At 43.0% G+C, this 23047-nt stretch overlaps 2 protein-coding genes across 3 annotated transcripts; both read right to left on the bottom strand.

The window, feature by feature from the left end:
* Positions 1-106: 106 nt before the first annotated feature.
* LOC118773990 (ras-related C3 botulinum toxin substrate 3) lies at positions 107-8631 on the bottom strand. 2 transcript variants are annotated; one of them, XM_036523077.1, is made up of 6 exons: positions 8419-8631; positions 4287-4358; positions 3745-3862; positions 2475-2537; positions 2177-2336; positions 107-1296 (listed from the first exon to the last, which is right to left on the bottom strand). In XM_036523077.1, the coding sequence occupies exons 1-6, from the start codon at positions 8451-8453 to the stop codon at positions 1166-1168; spliced, it is 579 nt and encodes a 192-aa protein (XP_036378970.1). In that variant the 5' UTR covers positions 8454-8631; the 3' UTR covers positions 107-1165. The 2 variants fall into 2 exon arrangements, with proteins under 2 accessions (XP_036378970.1, XP_036378977.1); XM_036523084.1 differs by having other exon boundaries at positions 1236-1296; positions 2170-2336.
* A 678-nt stretch (positions 8632-9309) lies between these two features.
* lrrc45 (leucine rich repeat containing 45) lies at positions 9310-22563 on the bottom strand. The gene is made up of 18 exons (XM_036538364.1): positions 22402-22563; positions 20979-21272; positions 20723-20784; positions 20397-20467; positions 19915-20093; positions 19448-19576; positions 19072-19184; positions 18912-18970; positions 18184-18261; positions 16053-16188; positions 15856-15933; positions 15429-15540; positions 14226-14296; positions 13382-13474; positions 13060-13152; positions 11885-12058; positions 10695-10842; positions 9310-9959 (listed from the first exon to the last, which is right to left on the bottom strand). Exons 2-18 carry the CDS (start codon positions 21208-21210, stop codon positions 9763-9765), a joined length of 2025 nt encoding a protein of 674 aa, XP_036394257.1. The 5' UTR covers positions 21211-21272; positions 22402-22563; the 3' UTR covers positions 9310-9762.
* Between the last annotated feature and the right edge of the window lie 484 nt (positions 22564-23047).

Genomic DNA, 23047 nt, shown 5'->3' with positions numbered 1-23047 from the left:
TCTCATCCTCTTATGAGGATCCAGTAAACACTGTATGTATCAACTGAAGCTGGGGGGGGAGGGGGGGGGCATAAAAGGACAGAGGATCTCAGTGTAGGGGTGCCAAAAGCCATTTCCTCTAAGCTAAGAGGGCAATATTTTGCCTGTGAACCCAAACATCTTGCTAAAAGAGAAAGGAAGGAAGTGTCTTAAATAGAAAAAAAAAACATTTTATATGCAAGATAGCATTTTGATTGAACATACAAGTGTAAGCAACACTGATGAAGAGATAACACAGTAGAATATGCTGTGGAGGAGACAGGATAGAATGAAGCAAATTTCACAAGTTGGCCAAATGTCTGTACTTAATTTTTTAAAACGATCAAACGTTCAGTTCTTAGAGTTCCATTCCCGTGTTTCCAGGATGCACTGTTGTGTCGTTTGTCATGTATGCATACTGCTGTGATATTCCTTAAGGCATTGTGTAAGAAATACCAACCACTCTTCAGTAAGAACCACAAAAGGACAAACTGCTGAATTTCAATGAATCATACTGTCATTTATCAGTGGATTGACTTTAGTTTACTCCACTCCCCCCTACCTCCATTGCTGGGTCACAGAGACTTTTCAGAAGAAAGCTGTACACATGTCACATCTTTCAAACCTTCACAAAACGTTTTTTTAAAAATAATCTAATAAAAACACCTGCAAAACAGCCAGGACCACACAGCAACACTGCCACCAAAATCAACTTTTTGCATGACAGGGATGTCCAAATAAAAGGGAACGTGGGTGAGGGTTACAGACTTTGTACATTTTTTGTTTAGTTTGTACTCGTGTGTTTTGTGTCTTCAGCAGAAAAAAGGTTTCCTGTTACTGTCAGTGACCCCCCTCTCCTACATCAACAATGCCTTTTAAATGTTGGTTCTCCAATTGATTAAGGCAAATTCGGACAGAATTCTTTGATGCTGTGTAAAACACGGAGGCCAGGTTTGCACATAATCCTCTTTGCTCCCACCCGCTCTAACACCAATTGCATCCCTCCCATACCTGGGTCTCAGGACTACCCTAATGAAGTTTGATTGGACTTCTCTCAGAAAACAGTTGGTGATTATTGTTGTGTCGTTGTAGTGGAAGTGCCCCCACCCCTGTGTTAGACACCATCCCTGCACTCCACACTGCCCGCTCAGAAAACTGTGCACTTTTTGCCACGCTTTTTGACAGGCGGGGGACACAGTACTGCGCGGATGGCCTCATCAAACACCGTCTTCAGACCGCGCTGGGTCAGGGCAGAGCATTCCAGGTACTTCACGGCACCTGGAACACCAAGGGGAATCTCATGTTATCAGCCACACAGATGCTAGGTGCTTTAGCTAACTGTGATACTAAATGGTGGTACAGTGTGTTGTTAAGATATCCTGGTAAACGTCTGTACCACTAGAACAGCTTAGTAGCTGGTAAAAATGCTGGACAGAAGCCAGAAATGCCATAGTATTCAAACCCACTTGAAGCTGCTCACGTCACTAAACAACAACCAAAACCATGAGCATGTCAGTGTAACTGAGGGATTTAGTGTTTCTGGCTGCCTTAAATACATTCATACTCACACACTGAAGGCAAACAGAGGCACAAATGAGCCACACAAAGGCCCCTATACTTCCAGCTGATGGGTCACTCTCTACGCCTGCCCACTTTGTTCTCTAGACATCTTTCACTGGCTACCCCTGCCCCCACCACCAGCAGCTCTTCACAATGTGCCTGTGTTCTCTCGCCCCCCTCCACACACACACACAAATCCTCAGCCAAACAGGCCAGCCCTCAGCAAGCCCTCCCCAGGGAGTGTCAACATGCTGCCGCCAAGGGCCAGAGAAAGCGGAACAGACCAGGCCAACAGGTGGCAACAGCTTCTGTGCCGGCAGGTGCCGTTGGGGCACGACCTTCTTCTGTGTCAGAGGTCTGTAAAATGCACCCTCTAATGCCATGCCAGTTTAACATTATTTAATTAACTGAGCAAAACCAGACACTAAAATCAGTGAGACCACCCCCTCCATCAGCAGGATAGGAGCACTGAATTACAGTCATCTGGACATGGAATTCTACGGCAATGCCACAGCTACAATAACCCTCTACCCCACCTGGCTTGCGGTCAAGCCATGGACACCCTGCCCTGGTGTCCCTTCAACACACAGCAGCTCACCTATCTCACGGGCCATGGCCAGGCCCTGGGGGTACGTGATAGGTGCCAGCTTCTTGTCCCGCAGGCGTTCGATGGTGTCCTTGTCATCTCGCAGGTCCAACTTGGTGCCCACCAGAATGATGGGGGTGTTGGGACAGTGATGCCGCACCTCTGGGTACCACTGCGCAGAGACATTGATGGCAAAGCACCATTTAGCCAGAATAACAGTAACAATCAGTTTAAAATACAGGTGCTCTGTACCCAGTATGCATAGGTGTGCCCGCATATCTGCAGGCACAGTGAGAGGGCTGGCACTCACCTTTGCTCTGACATTCTCGAAGGAAGCCGGGCTCACCAGGGAGAAACATATTAAAAACACATCCTGGGAGAAAGTGAAGAAGAGGCCATGTTTAAATCAATCCAGACAATTGGCAATTGTGAATGGGAGTATGGCACACAAAAGGATTCACTGAGGGGGCATCAGCTAGAGGGTGCATTGATAACCACAAGCTGCAATTACAATGTTACAGTCTAATTACCACAGTCCTACCCGTTTCTTTGAAAAGCTTTATGTAGCCTGGTGTGTGATTGCAGTCTCACTCTGACACACGAAGAAAGAGCAGAATAAAAGCAATTACAATCAGATTGAGATCTGTCTGTCACATCACTTGGACTGACAATAAAGCCAATCATCTGCTTTTCAGATAGCAATAAACAGAAGCACAAATCTGCCTTGCGGACAGCAATTTAGCATCTTCAGCACTGCCACCTACCAAAGCTGTTCTTGGGATCTACCCTGAGATGACCTTGTTATGAGTGTTCCACATAACAGAAAATAATAGCAGGTAATGGTGAAATAGTGTCACGATGATTCTAGCAATATAGAAGGTAGTGTTATAACAAGAGACTACTGAAATACAAAACAGGATTTCAAGCACTTATAATCTTACATAATTGTTTGTTAGACTAAAAACTACCAGCTCCACCATTAAAGTTTTATACAAGAATAAGATGAGCTTATTCAACCTCATCTCTGCGCCTGACAACCTGGGCACAGCAAGCTAGACCAGCATGCACCACAACAAACTATGAAATGAGCACAGTGAAGGGTCTGTATTTGTTCTCTATTTGGCAGGCTGGCACTTGGCACAAAGGCTCCTGCATCAGAGGCCATTCAAAAAGGAGCAGTAGGGAAGGCCCAAGCCAAGCCCCATTGGTAATTGACATGCAGGGGACATAACGGTGCCAGGCCAGGGGGCTAGTACCTGGCATGCGAAACAGTTGAGAGACCACCTGACTCGACCCGTCACTCAGGGGACAATAGAGAGCCCCAGCAGTGAGCTTCCACAGAGGGATTGCATAAAAAGGCATTCTGGGTCTATACAAACCCCAGCATTCAGAAATATACCCCTTCAAAGTCGGGTTCTGTGCTTTTCCAACAGCAGAACTTTGTAGAATTTTGTAAACAAAACACAACTTCCACTGTAATAATAGAAAAAGGAAATGGAAAACGAGTGTAATTTTTTCCCATTAAGCACCCAAGACCATAAAAATAAAGAACAACAGGGAGGTATAAAAAGCCACTGTACCGTCTGTGGGTAGGAGAGGGGTCTGAGACGGTCGTAGTCCTCCTGTCCTGCTGTGTCCCATAAGCCCAGGTTGACAGGTTTCCCATCCACCATCACATTGGCAGAGTAGTTATCAAAGCTGCAAGGTGACAACAGACTCTAGCTTCACAATGCCATTCATGTTACCTCACAACCACCCCTGGCTCAGATGCATTCCCCTTCAAGCTGTATTCTGATAAATAAAGACTCCATTCACATGGAACAATGCACTGGGCCACAAATAAATATCTGACAAATAAAGAAGGTAAGGTGATTCTGAATGGATGTGGACATATCACAGAAAGGGTGTTTAACTGCTGACAACATCATAACACTGTCCTCCCTTCAAGGCAAGTTCAAATCACTGCTGAAAGGTAGGTGAACACTGGAGTGTGCTGGCACTCTGTGAGTGTGTCTGAGCATACGTGGCAGTATGTGAGTTTGAGTTCAATGGCTACTTTACACCCAGTGCGGCAGGGCACCTTACGTGAAAGTGATGACAGACACTGCTCGGTTGTACTCACACTGTGGGGATATACTCTCCGGGGAAGGCATTGGTGGTGTAGCTGATGAGTAGGCAGGTCTTACCAACGGCACTGAAAAAATGAAAGGCAGGAGAAAAGGGGAGTGAGTAAACACAGGATAGAGACACAGACCTGGTTGACTGCACCAGCACCTATGACCATCTTCGGAACATCCAGCAAGCATTTTACTGGCTGGGATGAAGAGGAGTATCATAATATGTGTGTGCAAACACCAGGGAAAAGGCCTCTGTCCCCTTACCATTTCAACTCTTCTAAATCCATAGTCGTATACCAGCTATTTCCTTATCCACAGACAGTGGTCTATCCTGTTTTAAAACAAGGGCTATCATCCAAGGTTCTCCAAAATGCTGGGACTAACTGAAGAGATGCTGGGAAATTCCATAAGACCAAAAACATAGCACCCAGAGATAACGTTCTACATCATACCAAACCAGTCACATGCGTGGACAAGAAAAAAATAGGACTCTATGTGGACTGAATATGAATCAATACCAGCCAGCCTGCTGACCCACTGTGCTATACCCATAGGGGCTGTTGCTCAATTAGGCCAAGATAAATCAATTAAACAACCAATTGAATTTTACCAATTGAGTTTGACACAAGTATCACCTTCAAAATGAAATTAAACCATTTCAATTACCTGATAAAAGACTATATATAGGCATATGTACACACACTCTCACACTCACATATGGGTCTTTAGTTGAAAGACATGTTTTTCCACATTGTCTTGTTCCTCTTTTCTTTCAGGAAGCTGAATTTCCTGTCACAGCTCCATTTAGACCTTTATTCATATTTGTATGAATGTACATCATGAACAACTGATTGAGAACAACTGAAGGTATCCAAGTTTAATGATGTCATGAACCTTGGAACAGGTTGAGAAAATAATCATTTGTAAAATAAATTTAGCAACAAAAGTTAAAATGGCCAGGGTGTCACAAATCTATTACCAAAAATACCCACTGAACTTGCTGAAGGTCGCCAATGTTCTGTAAATACCTAATAATCCCTGCATGACAAAAATATATGTTAATTTGTAATATAGAAGAAAGAAAAAAAATATACACAAGATATTCATGGCCAAAACAATCTATATTTCAATTCATGACTCGTCATTTAAAAATATATATGAATGAGTGCATGGTGGATCTACAAGAAAAAAAAACATTCACATATTCTCTGATGATCTGTGTCATTGTTAGTAAATTCTGAATGATCTATAAAAAATATATTATTTTGAATTATTAATTATTTAAAAAATAAATGATCCATTTCTTTTAAGCAATAATTCTGGAACATTAAAGAATGATCTACTATTCTACTGTGGTGTATATCCTGAAATGGGGGCTGCTCTGCATAGCATTGCCTATCCACAGCTTGATCAACGAGGCAAAGGTCAGTCTTACGTCCCTCCTTGTGCCTTTTGGGAGACATTCGTGGCACACCGGTCATTAATGCCCCACTGAATTAGCCCCCTCCGTCTGGTTGGCTGCTGTGTGCACCTCCTCTCCGCTGCTCTCTGAATGTGACAGACTCTGTCCTATATTCACTTAGCTGGGGGGCACACTCACAGTCCCCCTGTCCCTGTTATCTGCTCCGATCAGCGGCTGGATGGGGATGGGGGAATGGAAAGTGACAGCTCTGAGAGACGAATACACACTCCCTTCTGCGTCTCTGAGAGGAGGCTGAGGAAGAAGAGGAAGAGGAGGAAGATGGGCAGGGGGCGGGGGAGGGGGGTGGTGAAGGGAGTGGGGCAGGCTCTGCCAGTGTGAGAGCTTCTGGACTGTAGGGGAAGGGTGCCCTGGAAGAGAAGGCACACAACATCTCCTATCTGGGCTACTGAGCTGTGAAAACTGGCTGATTGCTGGAGCCTGTGATAAAGAGCTGGCTGAAGACACTACTTGGGGGTGGGGCCAAGCCTCCACCAGTCATGTGACAGCAAGACCCCTCTGCAGTTAACTCTTTGCAGTCCCAGCTCTCTCCTCTCATCCTCCCACACCTTCCAATCTGCCCAAATGGTATGACATCACTAGAACACTCACAGCATCTCAGAACAGTGCAGATTGTCATACTAATTCAATCTAACACCCATGCAGAGGTCTGCTATCACTCAAGTGCTGTCTACCAGCTGTTTCCCACTTACAGCAGTGGCAGCCAATATTGAAAACTGTATGCAAATATAATAAAAATATATATTTTTGAACAGTAATATTCAAATATAGTGTTGATCTGTAAGGTTCATTTGAGCATAATCAAAGTTTACTTAAAAATCAGATCCCCTTGCAGTGGGACATCTATGTTAGTTGAAAAACTGATGATTACTGAATTACTAACATACATAAATATAAACTCTAAATTCACTTAAGAATGTTCAGGCACCAATTTTTGAACACCAATGCTGTTTTAAGATCGTTGTCATCTCTTATATAGTACAAAAGTAAAACCAGACAAATGTTGAATACTGACTTTCCTATGCATAATCCAATCTTCAATGACCGTAGCCATTTTTGGCAAATTATCATATTTCACCTTATCTACATTTAAAAAGTCATACATTTCGGAGTAAATAAACTAATGTACAAAAATATTCTGATATTCTGAAGACTTAAGGAAGCATTTTAGAGTCCTGGAATTGCAGTGTCCATGACAACATGGGCTCTTAAAAAATTAAGATGATCTGCACCTTGTAAATAAATTGGCAACTAATTTAAGCTGAATGCAATTGCTGTTTTGCAATTACTGCCAGCTATTATGTAGAATGTGCATGCAAGCAGTTTCTCTACCACACTGCAGCCATTGTTGCTTATTTGGAACAAAAACAGAAGAAAAAAAAATTAACCTGCATTTACAAAAATGAAGAAAAAAATGCTTATTAAATCAAATTCCGAAACACATTGATAATTCATACAAGCAGACTCACAAGGAGTGTTCCAGCTTTTCATGCAGTATTTATGGAAACAATTAAAGTTTACTCAATAGCAAATTTCTTTAAGAACGCTGAGTTTAAAGGCATTATATTGATTTAAAAGTAATATCACAGTGAGGTTTTGTATTGAGATGATTACAAAACCATTTTGCAGGAAGAATGATCAATCACCAACAGCACAGAAGTTAATTTAACACGCTAAGACTAAATACGCTATTCATTTATATTATTTATTCATAAGTAACCATTAGGAAAACCACATACATCTTAATCATCTTTGACCATCATATTTCTCTGAATATGAAACCCACAAACGAATGAATAAAAACTCTCAGTAATAACTGATAATTCGTCGAACCATTCCTTACATAGTGGTATCTAGAAAGCCGTATTGTCCATCCAATACAGCTTTCTAACTTTATCTCAAACTACTGCATCATTAGGAGGAGACCTTCGTTATACAGCCCCATCACTGATGTAATCACAGCCCAGTGCCTGACCAGCCTTAGCCTATAGCCTTCAAACACCAGAATGTACCCCATTATTACCAATACATAGCTGGCTAGGCCTTTATTATTTACAATAATAAGACATGCTGAAGCCTCCACCCAAGAGAAAACCAGCGCATCTCCGTTCTCCACGCCTGCATCTTGCACGCTACATTTAAAACGGTGACCATTAGGGAACATAACGTGCTAGCCCGGAAGGTAGATGGATCCTTTGAATAAAAAGAGGCAAAAGTCTTTCTTTTTTCCCCTAAAAACTCGCAAGGTTTTAAACATATAACCGTGTAGATGTAGACCATTCATTGGCTATCAGCATCATAAATGCGTTTCACAGTATTCAACCTAGCTGGTTTAGAAGCTTGCTGCCTACCAACATACACAGAGCTAGCTGGCCAGCTTGATAGTGACTGAATTAAACGCCCATCCCTCAGCAATTGCTAGATGTTTGATTTTACCAATATCCAATTGATTGGCTAAGTAACTACACGTAATGACAAGCGTGTCGGCTTCAAACGGCCAGGCAGGCTTCATGTTCTCACATAAGTGCTACGGATAGCCGTGTTTTTCAGCCCAGAGCCCCAGCCCTTTGCAACAATTGCATTCTCCCACAGATTCACATCTGAACCACACAGGGAATTTCTCTACATTTTCTGCGCTACTGAGAAATGGTTCTTACCCGTCGCCGACGACCACGCATTTAATGGCCTGCATTTGCAGAGGAGTCGGTTGTATCAGACAGAAGTCTCCTAAAGATGCGCAGACTGTTCCTTTCTGCCTTACGATTTAAGATTTCTGAAATAATAACGGGCTGGTTTGCTCCGCGCTGAAGCTGCAGCAGAGGTCTCGACAGATACCGTCGCTGACACCTCCGGAAAAGAACGAGCGCATTTAAAGGGACCGTAAAAAGCAGGGCGCGTCTCCAAACATAGAGGACATCAACCACTGCAGTTACTCTTCTGCAGAGCTGACACTTGCAGAGAATATTTTCCCATTCAAAATATGACCACCACAGTATCCTCTACATGATCGAAACATTACTTGATTGTTTGTTCCGTTATTTGTTCGCGCAACAGTTCACCAAAACGTTTTCAAAATCAACAAGTTTTATTAGCGAAGTATAAAAGCATAGAAACATCACAATACTGCAAAAGCGCTCCACAATTGAAATACCAAACAATAATCGATACATTTCAGATGCAATTAAATCCCACAATATCTAAACTTCCACACGATGCATTCCATCTCAAAATGATTTAAGGTTCAAGAGAATACACATATAGAAACACTTTAAAAATCCCAAATGTACAGTTTTTTTCCGTTTTTAAAACGTAAGGCCAGTTTTAAACCCGTTTTTAAATACTGCAGATATTTCTTATTGCTTGTGTAACTGTTCTTGGCTTGCACTGATTTAAACTGGGATGCACACACATAACCACTATCCACATGAAAGGTAAATGTTTTAGCCCCATCAGCACTGCAATCACAAATATGTGAATGAATCTATAGTTTAAGATTCATCAGTAAACATTTGTGTAACTTTACCAGCAATTAATTAATTACAGCACTGAATTAATGTGATAGCTTAACAAAACTACTGTACAGCAAAATTGGGTACTTTCACAGTTTGACTAACAGCATGCCATGTACAAAGTTTACCAGGGATTTGCTGAAAACAGTACTGAGTTCATGTAAAAAATTGCATATTTTCTTTCATACTTCTTTGTTATGAATCCAATGCAAATTTAAACTACGAGGAGAATCATTGCAGCCATATTACGTAACACCACACTTACGTTCAACATTTTAGCACCTTTTTGAACAATGTTGAGGGAAAATGTGCATCTAAATTAATCTGTAAAAGAATTTAGCATCACACATCACATCAAAATAATTTACAGTTAATGTCAGAGCAAGTGCTTTGTTATCTGTTGGGTTGAAAAGTGTTGCCTTCTGTGAGGCTGTTCTGAGGTTAGCTGGCTCTGAGGCCTGTTGGGCGAACGGTGGCCACACGTTTGCTGCGTCACTTCTTGGGGCTATAGTGGCCCAGTGGTGATCCCTGTACATAGGTGAGGATGGCGTTCTGCAGGAAGCTGGCCCTCTGTGCCTCATCCTCACGCATGCGCTGGATCTCCGCCTCGCGTAGCCGCAGCTTCTCCAACAAGGAGGAGATCTCGCTCTCCTTGTCCAAAAGGGCCTCACGATGGTTGCTTGCTAACACTGAAAATGGAAATGAAACATGTCTGTTACCTTCATATTTCCTAAATGCAAAAACAAAGGCGTCTGTGTAAGATGATACTCAATCACCTGTCAATTATGTAGTTACATTACATTACATTAAGGGCATTTAACAGATGCTCTTATCCAGAGTGACTTACACAGGTTACAATTTCTTTTTTTTACATATTACCCATTTTATACAGCTGGATATTTACTGAGGCAATTAAGGGTTAAGTACCTTGCCCAAGGGTGCATCAGCAGTGACCCAACGAGGAATCAAACTGGCAACCTTTCTTTACATTATGTTACATTATTGGCATTTACCAGATGCTCTTATCTAGAGTGACTTACATCAGTTAGTTCTTTTTTTGTCTCACAGTGCTATCCATTTATACAGCTGGAGATTTACTGAGGCAATTATGGGCTAAGTACCTTTCCCAAGGGTACAACAGCAGTTCCCCAGCGGGGAATCAAACTGGGAACCTTTCAGTTACGAGTCCTGCTCCTTACCATTACGCTACACTGCTGCCCCACGTAGTGCCTTTAACATGGTTTAATTTCTTAATACGCATCAATTACTACAATGCAACAGCCATGCAGATGATGGGTGGAATACCAATTGACTGAAGTTCATTAAAACGGGTGGAAAAAGACCTTACATCTTGTCTGGTTCAATAATGGCTGTCTCTTTCCAACTGTATGACAAGAGTCTAGTGATTAACTGCAGCCTGTTACCTTTCATCTCCCTCTCCAGTGCTGCTATCTTCTCCTTCAGTCCCCCTTGGGCAGTCCTCTCTGCCTGCAGATGTCCAATCTGCTCCTGGAGTTCCACTCTGACTCTGCTCACCTCTGCCACTTTCTCTTGCTCTTTCCCACTCAGCTCCTGGGGTCAAACAGACATAATGATAACACATAATAACAGCATCAACAATAACAATACATTTAATTTATAACACACATTTCTCATACTCAAGGTCCCTATGTAGTATCAAAAATAATTGAACAACACATAAAACAAAGAAAATTTACAGTACTCATGTTGTAGAAGAAAAAACACTATATACATCCGTAACAGTAGGATTTTACATTACCACATTCACAAACTAATTCAAAGCTGCTTTTTCTCCAATTGCACTTTAAAACTGGCCAGGATCAACTGTCCAGGGTCCCCAACGGACATCTAGCAGTGCTTTCCACAACCTATGTGCATAACACGAAAAGGGTCAGTTTCCCATAGCTTTAAGCTTAGAGCGGGACTGCTCTGGGGAAGCTGATTTGGAGGAGTGTAGGGTCTGAGCTGGTCTGCAATGCCAGAAAAAATAGTGTACTGGGAGCCAAAGTCTAATAAAATTTGAATGGTACGATCACGTAGTGAGGTATAAGTCAGACTCGAGCTCCACAGTTCTGCAAACACTGTCAGTCTGTTCAGAGACTGAGGAGGTACACCAGTAAAGAGGGCATTAGAATAGTCCAAGGTTGATGCAATAAATGCATGAATTCGACTTTCAACATTAAGTAGGGACAGTAATGGTCTTATCCTTGCAATATTGTGGCAGTGGAAAAATGATTATTAACATGGCCTGACTGCCAGAAATGACCCCAAGGTTCTGTACCTTGGTAGTGAAAAGGACTTTGACAATTATACTCTTAGCATTGATGGTATCAGAGTTTTACAGGAAGAAATGAATGACCATCAGACAGGTCCAAGGGTTTTTCATTTGGTCTAGCAATACGCCCATGTTGACTGTGTGAAAGGTCAAGTGAAATGACAAACGTTAAAAGCCCCTGAATTAGCATTCAGCAGAATGCAATTTGTAACTCTGACCAGGGCAGCAGTTCTGCAGTATGTAGAAGCTGATAAATGACCACATGTACTGTACATGCCTTTATGGTGGCTGCCAGAGTCAACGCTGAGGAACCCTTACCTGCTGGAGCTCGTCGATCCTGCGCCTCAGCCCTTCCATCTCCAGGGACTGCTGGCTGTTCTTGGCCTGCAGATCAGCGATGGTCTGCTTCTGCTGGGAGCAGTGGACCTGGGACTCGTCCCGGGACTGGCGCAGGGCCCGCAGCTTCTCTTCCATGCCAGTCAGACGCTGCTGCTGTGGATCCATGGTTAGAGGAGCCAAAATGTCAGCACCAGAGACAGGGGGCCTGCACAGAAGGTCAGCTCTACTCAACATAACACTTCCTGATTCAATGAATTTAAGATCATGGGTGCCCTGGCCCAGATCTTTTAAGAACATCACCACAATGAACATGAACGGAATTCTTCATAGCTGCAATATAATAAACCATTGGAAGAATATCAAAGATGAATGTAATCTGTTAGGTACAGCAAACTGGCAAATGATTTAGAGACTGGGGTGCTCTGCAGTGTCATGTCCTTCAGGCTGTGCTGGGCTGTGTGAAAACTGTTCAGAGAAAGCTCTTGGCATTTCAGGAGCAGACACGGCCCGATATTATTCCAATGGAGCTATCCATAACAGCTTTGGCTCCATATTTTTAATAGCTTCAACCAGTCCGGTCAATTAATTGCACATTGCCCTCTAGGATCCAGCAATGCTGCTCTGCATATTGATAGCTCATCTAAATGGAAATGCAAGATTTACTATGTGAGAGCCATTGCTGGCAGAGGGCTGATATCAGCACCAGGAAAAAGATTGCTGCTGTAGCCTTCACTCTGTTACAAATGGGTGACTTACATCTTGGGACACAATAGGTCTCACACTATAATATTGCTGGAAAAAAATGTACTCCAAAGTGCTGAAAAGCTACAAACATAGACTGAATGGGATGACTAATATTCTCCTCTGAAGCACAAGATCTCACAGCTTCCTGGGAGACAAAAATAGCCGCGCGGAACGAGAATATGAAACGCAAAGCTGCAGAATAATCAGTAAGAGGCAGCTTCCTGTGGCTGAGCCACAAGGCTTCTGGGAAGCAAAAGGATAAGCTCAGCGCGACCATGCTGTCAGCCGATGGACGGGCTCCTCAACACGATGACACTACAAAACTGTCACTGCGTTCACCACCCAGCACACTGGCTCACAGTTTCTACCGTGGCCTGGTGCCCATGCTTCGTGTCAGAGCGCCCACGTACCTCTTCCAGGCGCACCTGGGCGCGAACCTTCCCCAGCTCCTCCTCTGCCTGAGCCCGTTCCGTCATGCTGGCCGCCTTCACCCGGCTCAGCTCCTGAAGAAACAAGATGCTCTTCAATTAAACTGCGCTCCACATTAAAGATGTGCAACTCCGTTATCAGAAAACTACAGTGTCACTTAGCATCCTCTTTCATGTTGTGTGAGATGTGCTGGGCTAATCAAATCGCAACAGGACTATGAGGCTAAGCAAACAAAGAGTAGAGGAAAGCGGCCGAGCAACTGAGGTGTTGTAACAAAGCTGACGTCCCAGGTGGGTCCCTCACCTCCTCCAGCTGTATGCGCTGTCCCTCCAGTTTGAGGATACGGTCCTGCAACGCTCTCTCGCTCTCCTCCAGGTGGCGAGTCAAATGATCCACCTGTACTAGCACAGAACCATACAATCTTGACGGATGTTCCGGAGGCTTCAGAGTTATGGTGACAAACAGTGCAATAAATCATACTTTTAGCACCACTATTTGAGTAAAACAGTGTGTAATGTTCTTCCTTCACAATCTGAGTGCATAGCTAACCCATAGCACACAAAGGGTTTAACGTGTGAGAGTCAGCTAAATGTGGGTGTCAAAGACAGAATACTCATGCTCATGGTTGGATTTATTGCAATAAAACAAGCAAACTAAAAACTAATTTTGCAAACTGTCAATAAAGTGACAACCACTTTTGGGAGATTTCAGAAGTGCTCTGGCAGTGCCAGAGACATGTTCCTAATGTAGGATAGTGACAGGAGTGTATACCAATATGTACAAAAATGCAGCTGGCCAGGAAAGATGGCCAGCAAGTGCATGAAGGTGAAGCACTAGCTATACTGATGTGTAACAGAATCATATTGTTTACACTGCATAACTTAGCCACAAAGCCATTCCAAGTTACTGCATAACATCTCAGTAAATACCCAAGCTAACCTGGAAATATATGTAGACAGGTTTCCACCTGTCAATGATTCTTCATTGATTGTCATATCCAGTCTTGAAGAATGAGCTATTCAACATGTTAACTGAAGAACCACATGATAATTTAAGATTTTGCTGTTCTCCATCAAGGTACAAATAACGCAGCCTCCACGTAAATTATCCTGGGAGTGCTATTGTCTGTGGAAGAACTTTTCCCTACCTCCTTCTGACGCAGATTGTCCATGTCATCGAGTGCCTGTTTGGATCTCTTTTTCTCACTGTCCAAACGTTCTGAAAAAGAGTAGATGTTATGCATTATACTGTAATTTTACACCCATACACATATGTTCCAGAGAGAAACTGGAAATGCTTGGAGTCTGGCAACTGTTTTCTTTACTCAAGCTGCCCTCCAAAGGAAAAAAAGACATTTTGTTTGGCTGCAAATGTTATACATGAAATATGGACTGCTCTTCACAAGATGTCCGGCATCTGCAGACACCGGAATGTCTGCAGATTTTAGCACAGATCTTTATCTTCAGATAAAGTCTGCCTTGTATTTGGACTGACAAAACAGTTACATTTTTTGTCACTGGCCAGCATTGATACTGAGCAGACTGCTTGGAGCTGTAATTAGGGAGTGGTCTGAGTTAAACAAATAGTCTATGAATGTACTTTTTTCCCCCATTACATGAATTATTGGAATTAATTATGACTATTATGAAGATGAACTTTTTTATTTTTTACTAGCTCTCACAAAGTGGTTAAGTAATGTTGAAAATAGTGTAAAACTGCAGTAGTTTAGAATCACAAACTATTTCTGTGAGCAGACAACTCAGTTCTGTGATATTTGGAGAAATCCATGGCTGTCAATATGTTGCACAGGCTGAAGTAAGCAGGAATGTAACATCAGGACGTTGTGTGAACATCTGATCGCAAGGTTACTTCATCATGTCATGACAGTGCTTTGAAAATTCCACCAGCTTCTGTTCTCACAATGTTTGAGAGTAAGAAGGGCTGGTCGATGCCAGAACAAAACCAATGCCACAGTGTGAAAGTCTTGTCAATAAGGTTGCTTTGCCACATTGCGACAAGGGCGATTAAATTCCAGATCCACATTTTTACAATATCTAAATACAGGGTTTTAAATTTCTTACATTGCCATAACACAAACCCACTGCCATTAACAAAAATGCAACCCTCCTACAATGATGTGATTTGCTGTGGTCGTGTAATTAGAAACTTGAGCTTCTTTACTATAGCTAAAAATTCAAGAGCAGAAACAAGACTGAATTGAGTCCCACGACCCAATTCAGAAACAAACTGACAATCCTTCAAACCACTTATTTGCATTCCTTGCCCATTATCCAGCCGCGCTCGCATTGTGCTGCTGGCGGAGTGAGCTGGGTGCAGTGGAACGCCGTACCCTCTGCCTGTGCCAGGCGCAGTTTCAGATCAGCTGTGGTGTTGGTCAGCTCCTGCTTCAGCTCGAAGATCTGATCCTGCTGGGCCTTGCACCTGCGTTCCATCTCCTCAACCTGGTATGTAGCGTAGCATTCACCGCATAGAGTGGGATGGAACAGATCAGAGGCGAAGACACACTCATGTGAAGGTAAGGATATAAAATGTACATAGTGCATGAAGGAGTAGAAGTAACACTCTCAATGCATAGCAGTTTTTATCCATTCCAGGTTTTACAAAAAGTATGCTAGTGCACCAAGTGGAAACCAAAAATAAGCGGACTCCTCTCAGTCCACTAACTTGCCTCTAGTAAAATCCAGAATGGCTTCAACTGCTATGCGTTGGGGGTGCCCTTTCTACCCCAGTCATGGAACACAGATCTTGTCCAATACCTTGTTCTTGAGCTGCAGGTTCTTCTCTGTCAAACTGTGCACCTCCCTGAGAAGTTTCCCCTCCCTCAGCACGCTGTCCTGAAAAGCAACCCCAAACTCAGAATTTCCCTTCTCTTAGTCAGCTCCTTTCAACAATGCATGAAGGCCCAGCTTGCAGTGAATGACCCCTGACCCCCAAACCCCGCCCTGTACAGTACCTCCCGCTCTTTTTTCATTTCTCGAGACTGCCGGTCCTTGAGCTCCGTTTTCTCCATTTGTACTCTGCTCACAAGCTCCCCCAGGTTGTGGATCTTTTGCTCAGACAGTGCCAACGCCGCCTCAGTCATCTGCAGCCTGCGTAGATAGAGGAGAGGAAAGCGGCTGAGGATGCTGTGCCCAGTCTTAGCATTACAGGATGCCACACAATACACTGGGGTCCCATCACTGTCCCTCTGAAAGTCATTAAACAAATGAAACATTACGTAATTGGGCTTTTCACAACTACTTGAGAACAATACCAACAGGGACTTTCCTGGAGACACGGGGTGTGACGGAGAAAGGCACACGTCCAGAGCTCTGCCGGGGTTCCATAATTAGGGCCTCTCGGCTCTCGGGAGCAGGTGAGGATTAGAGCTCGGCTGTGCCTCCCTGCTTCCCAACTGAGGGCCACAGACGGAATCCCTAGCACCAGTGCGTAACCCAATCTCCCTCATGTGTTAGACCCACACGTTCACCAAGAGAAAGGAGCCCTTTGTGAGGCTCCTATTAATAACACTGTCCCACGTCGGGCTGGCCTCCAACCCCGTCTGGGACCGTGTGTGTCTCACACACCCTCGAGAGACACAGACAGCTGCTGCAATATCACCGCTGTGTAAAAACTGCACGGAGGATGGGTAACATGCAGCAGAGATTCTCTGGCTCAGAGCACCTGTTCTTTCAATGATTGCTTTCTTGCAACTGAACAATTCATACAGGGTAAGTAAATTCTGCACTATGAACTACACATGCAGTCATGCAGAATGAAAAAAGAAATGTGATTAATTTGTCCATATTATAAAATGCTTTCATATGTAGCTCTATTTGTATGTGTAATGCATCCACTGCTATTTGTTAAATAAAAACTTACTTAATATAGTGGTCTTCTAACAGGAATTATCAGATAGCTTCAATGTAGTAGCAATGCTAAAACATAACATATAAACAAATAAACACAAAAAAGACAAAACTAATACAATACAAACCAAAGACAAAACTAAAGACAATAAACAAATCACAAGAATTGATAAGACCATTCATACCATAAGATCATTCATACTATCCTGATGGATAGTGAAACTTTACTGATAGTGTGTCAAATGTAGAGGCCACAGACTGTTTCTTAAAAAGAAACATTCCCAATGCAAAATAATGTTTTTTAAAATTGCTTGTCAGCTTCTGGTCTTGGCCACTTGGCCTGGGTAATCATTGCTCAAAGATTTGGGGGATATGAAGCGAAACCTTCTTGAAAGTAACTCCAAGAATATCTTTCCTTGGTAGTCTGTTAGACTTACTGCTGTGCTCCTTTTCCTAAAAAACACAAATGTTTTATGTATCACAACAGTCAGGCCCCTGACATCTGTAGAGTATAAAACATTACTTTACTCAAAAAGCCACACGTGAATAAAGTTATGAGTGTAATACTTGGGGTTTTCCCTTTACTCAATCTGTCACTCCGACAGATCTGACGTCCTCTGGCGGGATGCGCGATCAGCACAGCGTGCTTTTCTGCCATCTAGATTTTAATCTGCGCTTTGAAACGCAAGCTCATCCGGGGAGGTGAGTTCAGCTTTCCGGTGCTGATACCTGCATGTGATCCAGGCTAGCATGGGGAGAGAAGCAGTGGGAGCAAGTGGGTCATGCAGGGTAAAAATAACTCGCCACCCCGCCATCTGAACATTAAACTAATAATGCATATTTTAAGTGCTCCATGCAGGGTTCTGAAAGACAGACTGCCACCAAGCGCTCTGCTCTGAATTCTCTGTAAGTGAGAGGAGAGTGTGCTTTTGATCAGAGATGGCATTTCTTATGAGGTGGTTTACGACAGGAAAGAGCCCTCGACACTCTAAGCTTCCCGGTTAACACCACCCATTTGTGTCTAGAAGCTTCTTTGCTAAATTCCTAATACAGGAAATAAAACCCTCACCAAATTAATGCAGCGTGTTAAAACAGGGAGAGGCTACCATTTTTACAGCTTACTAGGCTGAAAGTATGCACCAAAACTGAGATGCTTCTTTTCTCTTAAATTTGGAGAGTGATATGGTAGTTTTCTGTGAAAGGCCCCAAAAAAAAAAAATTCCAAAAGCTGCTTACTTTGCTGTGAGAGAATTCACCACTGACTTCCGCTCATTCAGAGCTTCTTGAAGCTGGCCAACACGCATTGATGAAGTTCTGAAGACAGACACAGAACGGGGAAAACAATTTTTATTGTAAGAAACTGTACATATTACTTTGTCAATAACCTTCACTGGATTTTTACATTATAACACAATGAAAGACACTATGTAGATTGGGCCATACATATACTCATGTACCTTTTCAGGGCTTTGCAACAGTTTAATAAATCCAAAATAACTGAAAATTCTAATATTTGTAGGTATTGTAAGGGGCTATTTAATACCTAAGGAAAGATCTGATACATTGGTATTCTATTACAATATATCATATCAAAACATGACAGGACATCTTAAAAGTTAACATCCTGTAATTTACATTTCATTACATTACATTATCGTTTAGCAGATGCTCTTATCCAGAGCAGCTTACACTGGTTACAATGTTATCCATTTATACAGCTGAATATTTAGTAATGCAATTCTGGGTTAAGTACCTTGTCCTTGCCTTGCCCAATGTAATTTAAACCATAGTACATGACGTGTATCCAGAAACAGTATATATCTGTATAAGCATGCACATTTAACGTAATGTACATGCCAATCAGAGATGGTATAGTATTTTCTAAATCAACTGTATGCAGATTTCACATTAACATCTTAAACCCATGTCTTCTGTGGGGTCTTTAAGCCTGTGCTCATACTCACCGGCTAGTCCGGCCCATCTCATCCCTCTGCTTGTCAATGGTCTCCATCAAAGATAGGAACTATGGGGACACATGAACAATAGAACTCCATCACACACTGGCTCAAGGCGACACCCTCACAGACATCAGGCAGGGGAGACCCAGCTCCCAGGCCGGCCCACCTGACGGCCCTTCTCCTCCTTCAGGTTCTGGATCTCCTTGGCGAGCACCTGGGTCCTGCTGCGGCTCTCCCTCAGGGTGGTCTGCCGGTCAGAGTTGTGCTCTATGGACTGCTCTGAGGTGGGACAGTGCGGGACAGGGAGGCAGCGGTCACTGACAACACCACTTTGCTTAAATCCACTTAGCAAAAATGATGCATCCTTATGAACAAGCTGCCTTAAGACAACCAGACATACAAGAGAATGCACATCAACAGAAGGTAGCCTTATGAACAAATGTAATTTAACACACATTAAAGACATGCTTTGTGTCCATGAATGTTGGTAGGGCAGAAAAGCACAGCATCCCTCTGATGCTGAGAGAGTGGATCCAGCTTACCGAGGGCCTTGAGGGTGTCGCTGGGGATGTTGTTCCCTGCCATCTCTAGCTGGACCAGGTTTCGGTTCTGCTGCAGGGCCTCCAGGATGGAGCGGCCACCCAGCAGTCCAATGCTGTTCCATCTCAGATCTGAACCCAACAAAAACTTTTATGATAACAGCCATACTGGATGGAACATCCTCAGAGTGGGTGCACAGACATTCAGACTGGGCTACAAGGATCAACACTCAGAGGGCTGCTCCACCACACTCTTTCCATTGCGCTCAACATATGCAGTTGGTAAACAGTTAATTTGTGGTGACCTCCTTTTAGATTAAATACTCTGCCCTCACTATACATTTTTCATCCCAGTGAAACCCTACATTAATCATGAAGGCTGCTGTTATTATTAGTTGTGTTATATATAGTTTGTTGTACTATAGTAAATCTTGAAACCGCTGTGAGGATGAAGCGTAGCTCAGACCCACCAAGTTCCTGAAGTGTGTCGTTTCTTTTAAGCGCTAGCGCAAGCTCTGCTGCCCCCTGGTGGTTGATCTGGTTGTTGCGCAGGTCAAGCTGAATAAGACAGCTGTTGGAGCCCAGACCCTCACAGAATATTGAAAAGGCCTCGTCCCACATCCCCAAGGCATTCCACTCCAGTGTCAGTCTGTAACACCACACCAACAAGCAAAACAGAAGTCATTCAGCAGACTGCAACTTGACCATCGCTGTGAAGAGCAAGGGCCTACCAAATACAGTTATTAAAGGTCAGACAAATATCCAGTTATTAAACCCAATGCTGAGGAAAAACACACCTGCAACTCCTTGGAAAAACATGACAATTGAGTTATTAATCACATGAGAACAAGAAACATGGCTATAAAGGCATGTTTGGGCTAAGTTGCTTCACTGGTGATCACCTTACACATAAGAACAACGCTGATTTTAAAGTGAATAACACTCTCCTCACCTGCGCAATGTTTTATTGCGGGCTAACAATTTCCCCAAAGCTTCAGCTCCTGTTCCTCTCATGTTGTTCCCCTAACAAAACGCACATTATATAAATCTGTTAACACAGCCTTTTCTCAGTTTGGCTACACTGCGTAGCAAATATGGCCTGCCACGATTTTGCTGTACATACAAAATATTTGTACATTTTTAATAAAGATGAACTGAAAAAATATTCAGCCTGTCCGCACCATTAAAACAATCTGCCCCCCAACAAAAGGCAGCCAAAGAGCACCGGTGTAGAGTAAGCCATTTTTAAACAGCCCTCTCTGCTTTCACCTGCCTTACCTTCAGATCCAGCACTTTCACAGTAGTGTTGGAGCACAGCCCACTCAGCAGCAGCTTGGCACCTGGGAATGACATTAAGAGTGGCAGTAGCACAGACCAGCAGGCTTTTAGCCACTGCACATTTAACAACTGACAGGTTTAAACAGGAAAAACGTCCCCGATTTCTGTGCCAAAGTCCGAAAGGGAACATTCAGTTGCATTTGTAAGCAATCATTACTTAAAAGCACAAAATACATTTGTGAGCTGGGCCACCCACCTTCCTCGCTCAGCATGCAGTCGCTGAGCACCACCTCGTTGAAGAGCGTGTCCTTGTGCAGGACCCTGCCCAGAATGGCGCAGGTGTCTGCGGAGAGGCTGTGACCGGCCAGGTCCAGTCTGGTGCTGCCCGCTGCCCCCCGCGCCTCCTGCAGCTGGGCCAGCACAGACTCCTGCGGCTCCAAGCCTGCATCTTTGCACAGGCGCAGGTAAGCCTGTCTAAACTCCTCCATTCCTGGTGGCTACAGCTCTCTCTGCTCCTGCCCCTGCTCTGCAGTCTTACTGAGCTGAGGATCTGTAGAACAGAAAACTGACAGTTTAAACCAGAAAAGAGGCACACTAAGAGCAAAAAAAAAAAAAATGGTGACTGTAATAATATTAAGTCATCTTCAATATCGTTACTCTAAACATCTCTGAAACTAAGTACATTTGTTATATACATGTAGACACGCTTGTTACTACAAATCATCCAAAATACATCACATTTTGTGGTGAGTCCTCTGGCTTGTGATTTAAGCACAGGCATCAGACGAGTTCTTATTCATCACCACTGACTATCCTATTACTGAACTCTATCTTGCTGATTAGCAGAGGATGCATGTTTAAGGAAAAGCGCAAGACCATCTTCTTCCCAATCACTGCTAATGATCCTTAAAGGTCTGCTAGTGACTCGCACTTGCACTGATTTAGGAGATTCAGAGTGCAATTTTCAGTCATTTCCAGTGATTGTTAAAAAGGCAGTTCAATCATCCACACTCATACTGTACAGCACCTCAATTACAGCGGAACCATGGAGACTAACGAAACCTACACGTGACCGAGCTAGACAACATACTGGAAACCACACACGGTAGATTGTGGGAAAAAATGTTTAGCAAGCGGACTGTTTGTCTTTGTTTGAAGTAGCTAACTTAGCTTGCAAACAGAAGTAGCTAACTTAGCTTGCAAACAGCCAGATAGCTGGCTAACCAATTCATATGAATACAACTTCAAGGAGTTACCTGAAAACTCAGGATATTCATTTTAGACATATCTTGTTAACTAGGTAGCTGAGGTTACTATCCCATATTGACTTTTCACGGCACCTTCATAGGTACTATCTAAGGTTAGTTAAGTTAACTAAAGTTAGTTAAGTTAACGTCAACTTAGCCAACTAATCTATAACTTAAATTAAGGCAGTCTTAACAAGATGCAGTTTCCTGAAAAAAAAAGGTTCAGATCCACAGCATCCAAACGTAGACAATGTTAGATAGCTAGGCTAAGTGTCAGATGTATTAAATAGCAAATTAGCTCGCTATCTAATGTCAATGTTAAAATGTAGGACCTCCAAAAACAAGTCAAGCTAGTCATCAACTCTCACTACTAGCTAACTTGCTAATGGTACAGTAGTAACTGTCAAAATAGGTGTGTCGATATAAACTTACCCCATTGAAAGCACAGCAAGTATTCCTTAATTAGGTAGCTAGCTACACCTAGTCAGTCTAGTTAAATTGATGAAATGCTCAGTTTTTTCATGTCGACGTGGAAGCAGAAGAAAACGGTTTCTTTGACTATATATCCATCTAACTAGCTAATCAACAAATTGTCAGTTCGTATGGAGGTTACCAGGAAGAGGAGTGCACGTCGGGAGGAGTAGTCAATCACCCCTGCTAGGCATTTTGGTACATGTAGTTTTTTCCACCGTGTCGTAATCGACTTACTAGGACAGAAAGGTCATTTTTGTGTTCTCGAATCAATGTTGTTTAATACCGTACGCATGCATCGAAGCACTTTGACATCGCAGCTTTAAAAACGACTCAATTAAATGCAGCAATGTGTAGATCAATAGATTCACCCTTAATATAAATTGACTTTGTACAGCTCTCGTCGTACTTGGCATTGATGTGCATACAGTAGGCTATTGTATTAAATGCATAACAGCAGCTTGCAGTCACCAGGTCACTGGCTGATAAGCTGTACTTTATTTGCTGATCACACAAGTCTCTAGTGAGTCAGCCATTGGCTTTTCAGTTTTTCTTCTCTTGAGTGATAGAGTCCCATGAAACTAAGCAGTCACCACAACAGACACAG

This window comes from Megalops cyprinoides, chromosome 1 (genome assembly GCF_013368585.1).
Source record: "Megalops cyprinoides isolate fMegCyp1 chromosome 1, fMegCyp1.pri, whole genome shotgun sequence".
Lineage (NCBI taxonomy): Eukaryota > Metazoa > Chordata > Actinopteri > Elopiformes > Megalopidae > Megalops > Megalops cyprinoides.
The sequence above is the reverse complement of the archived record's forward strand: the minus strand, read 5'-3'. Positions and strand labels throughout refer to the sequence as shown.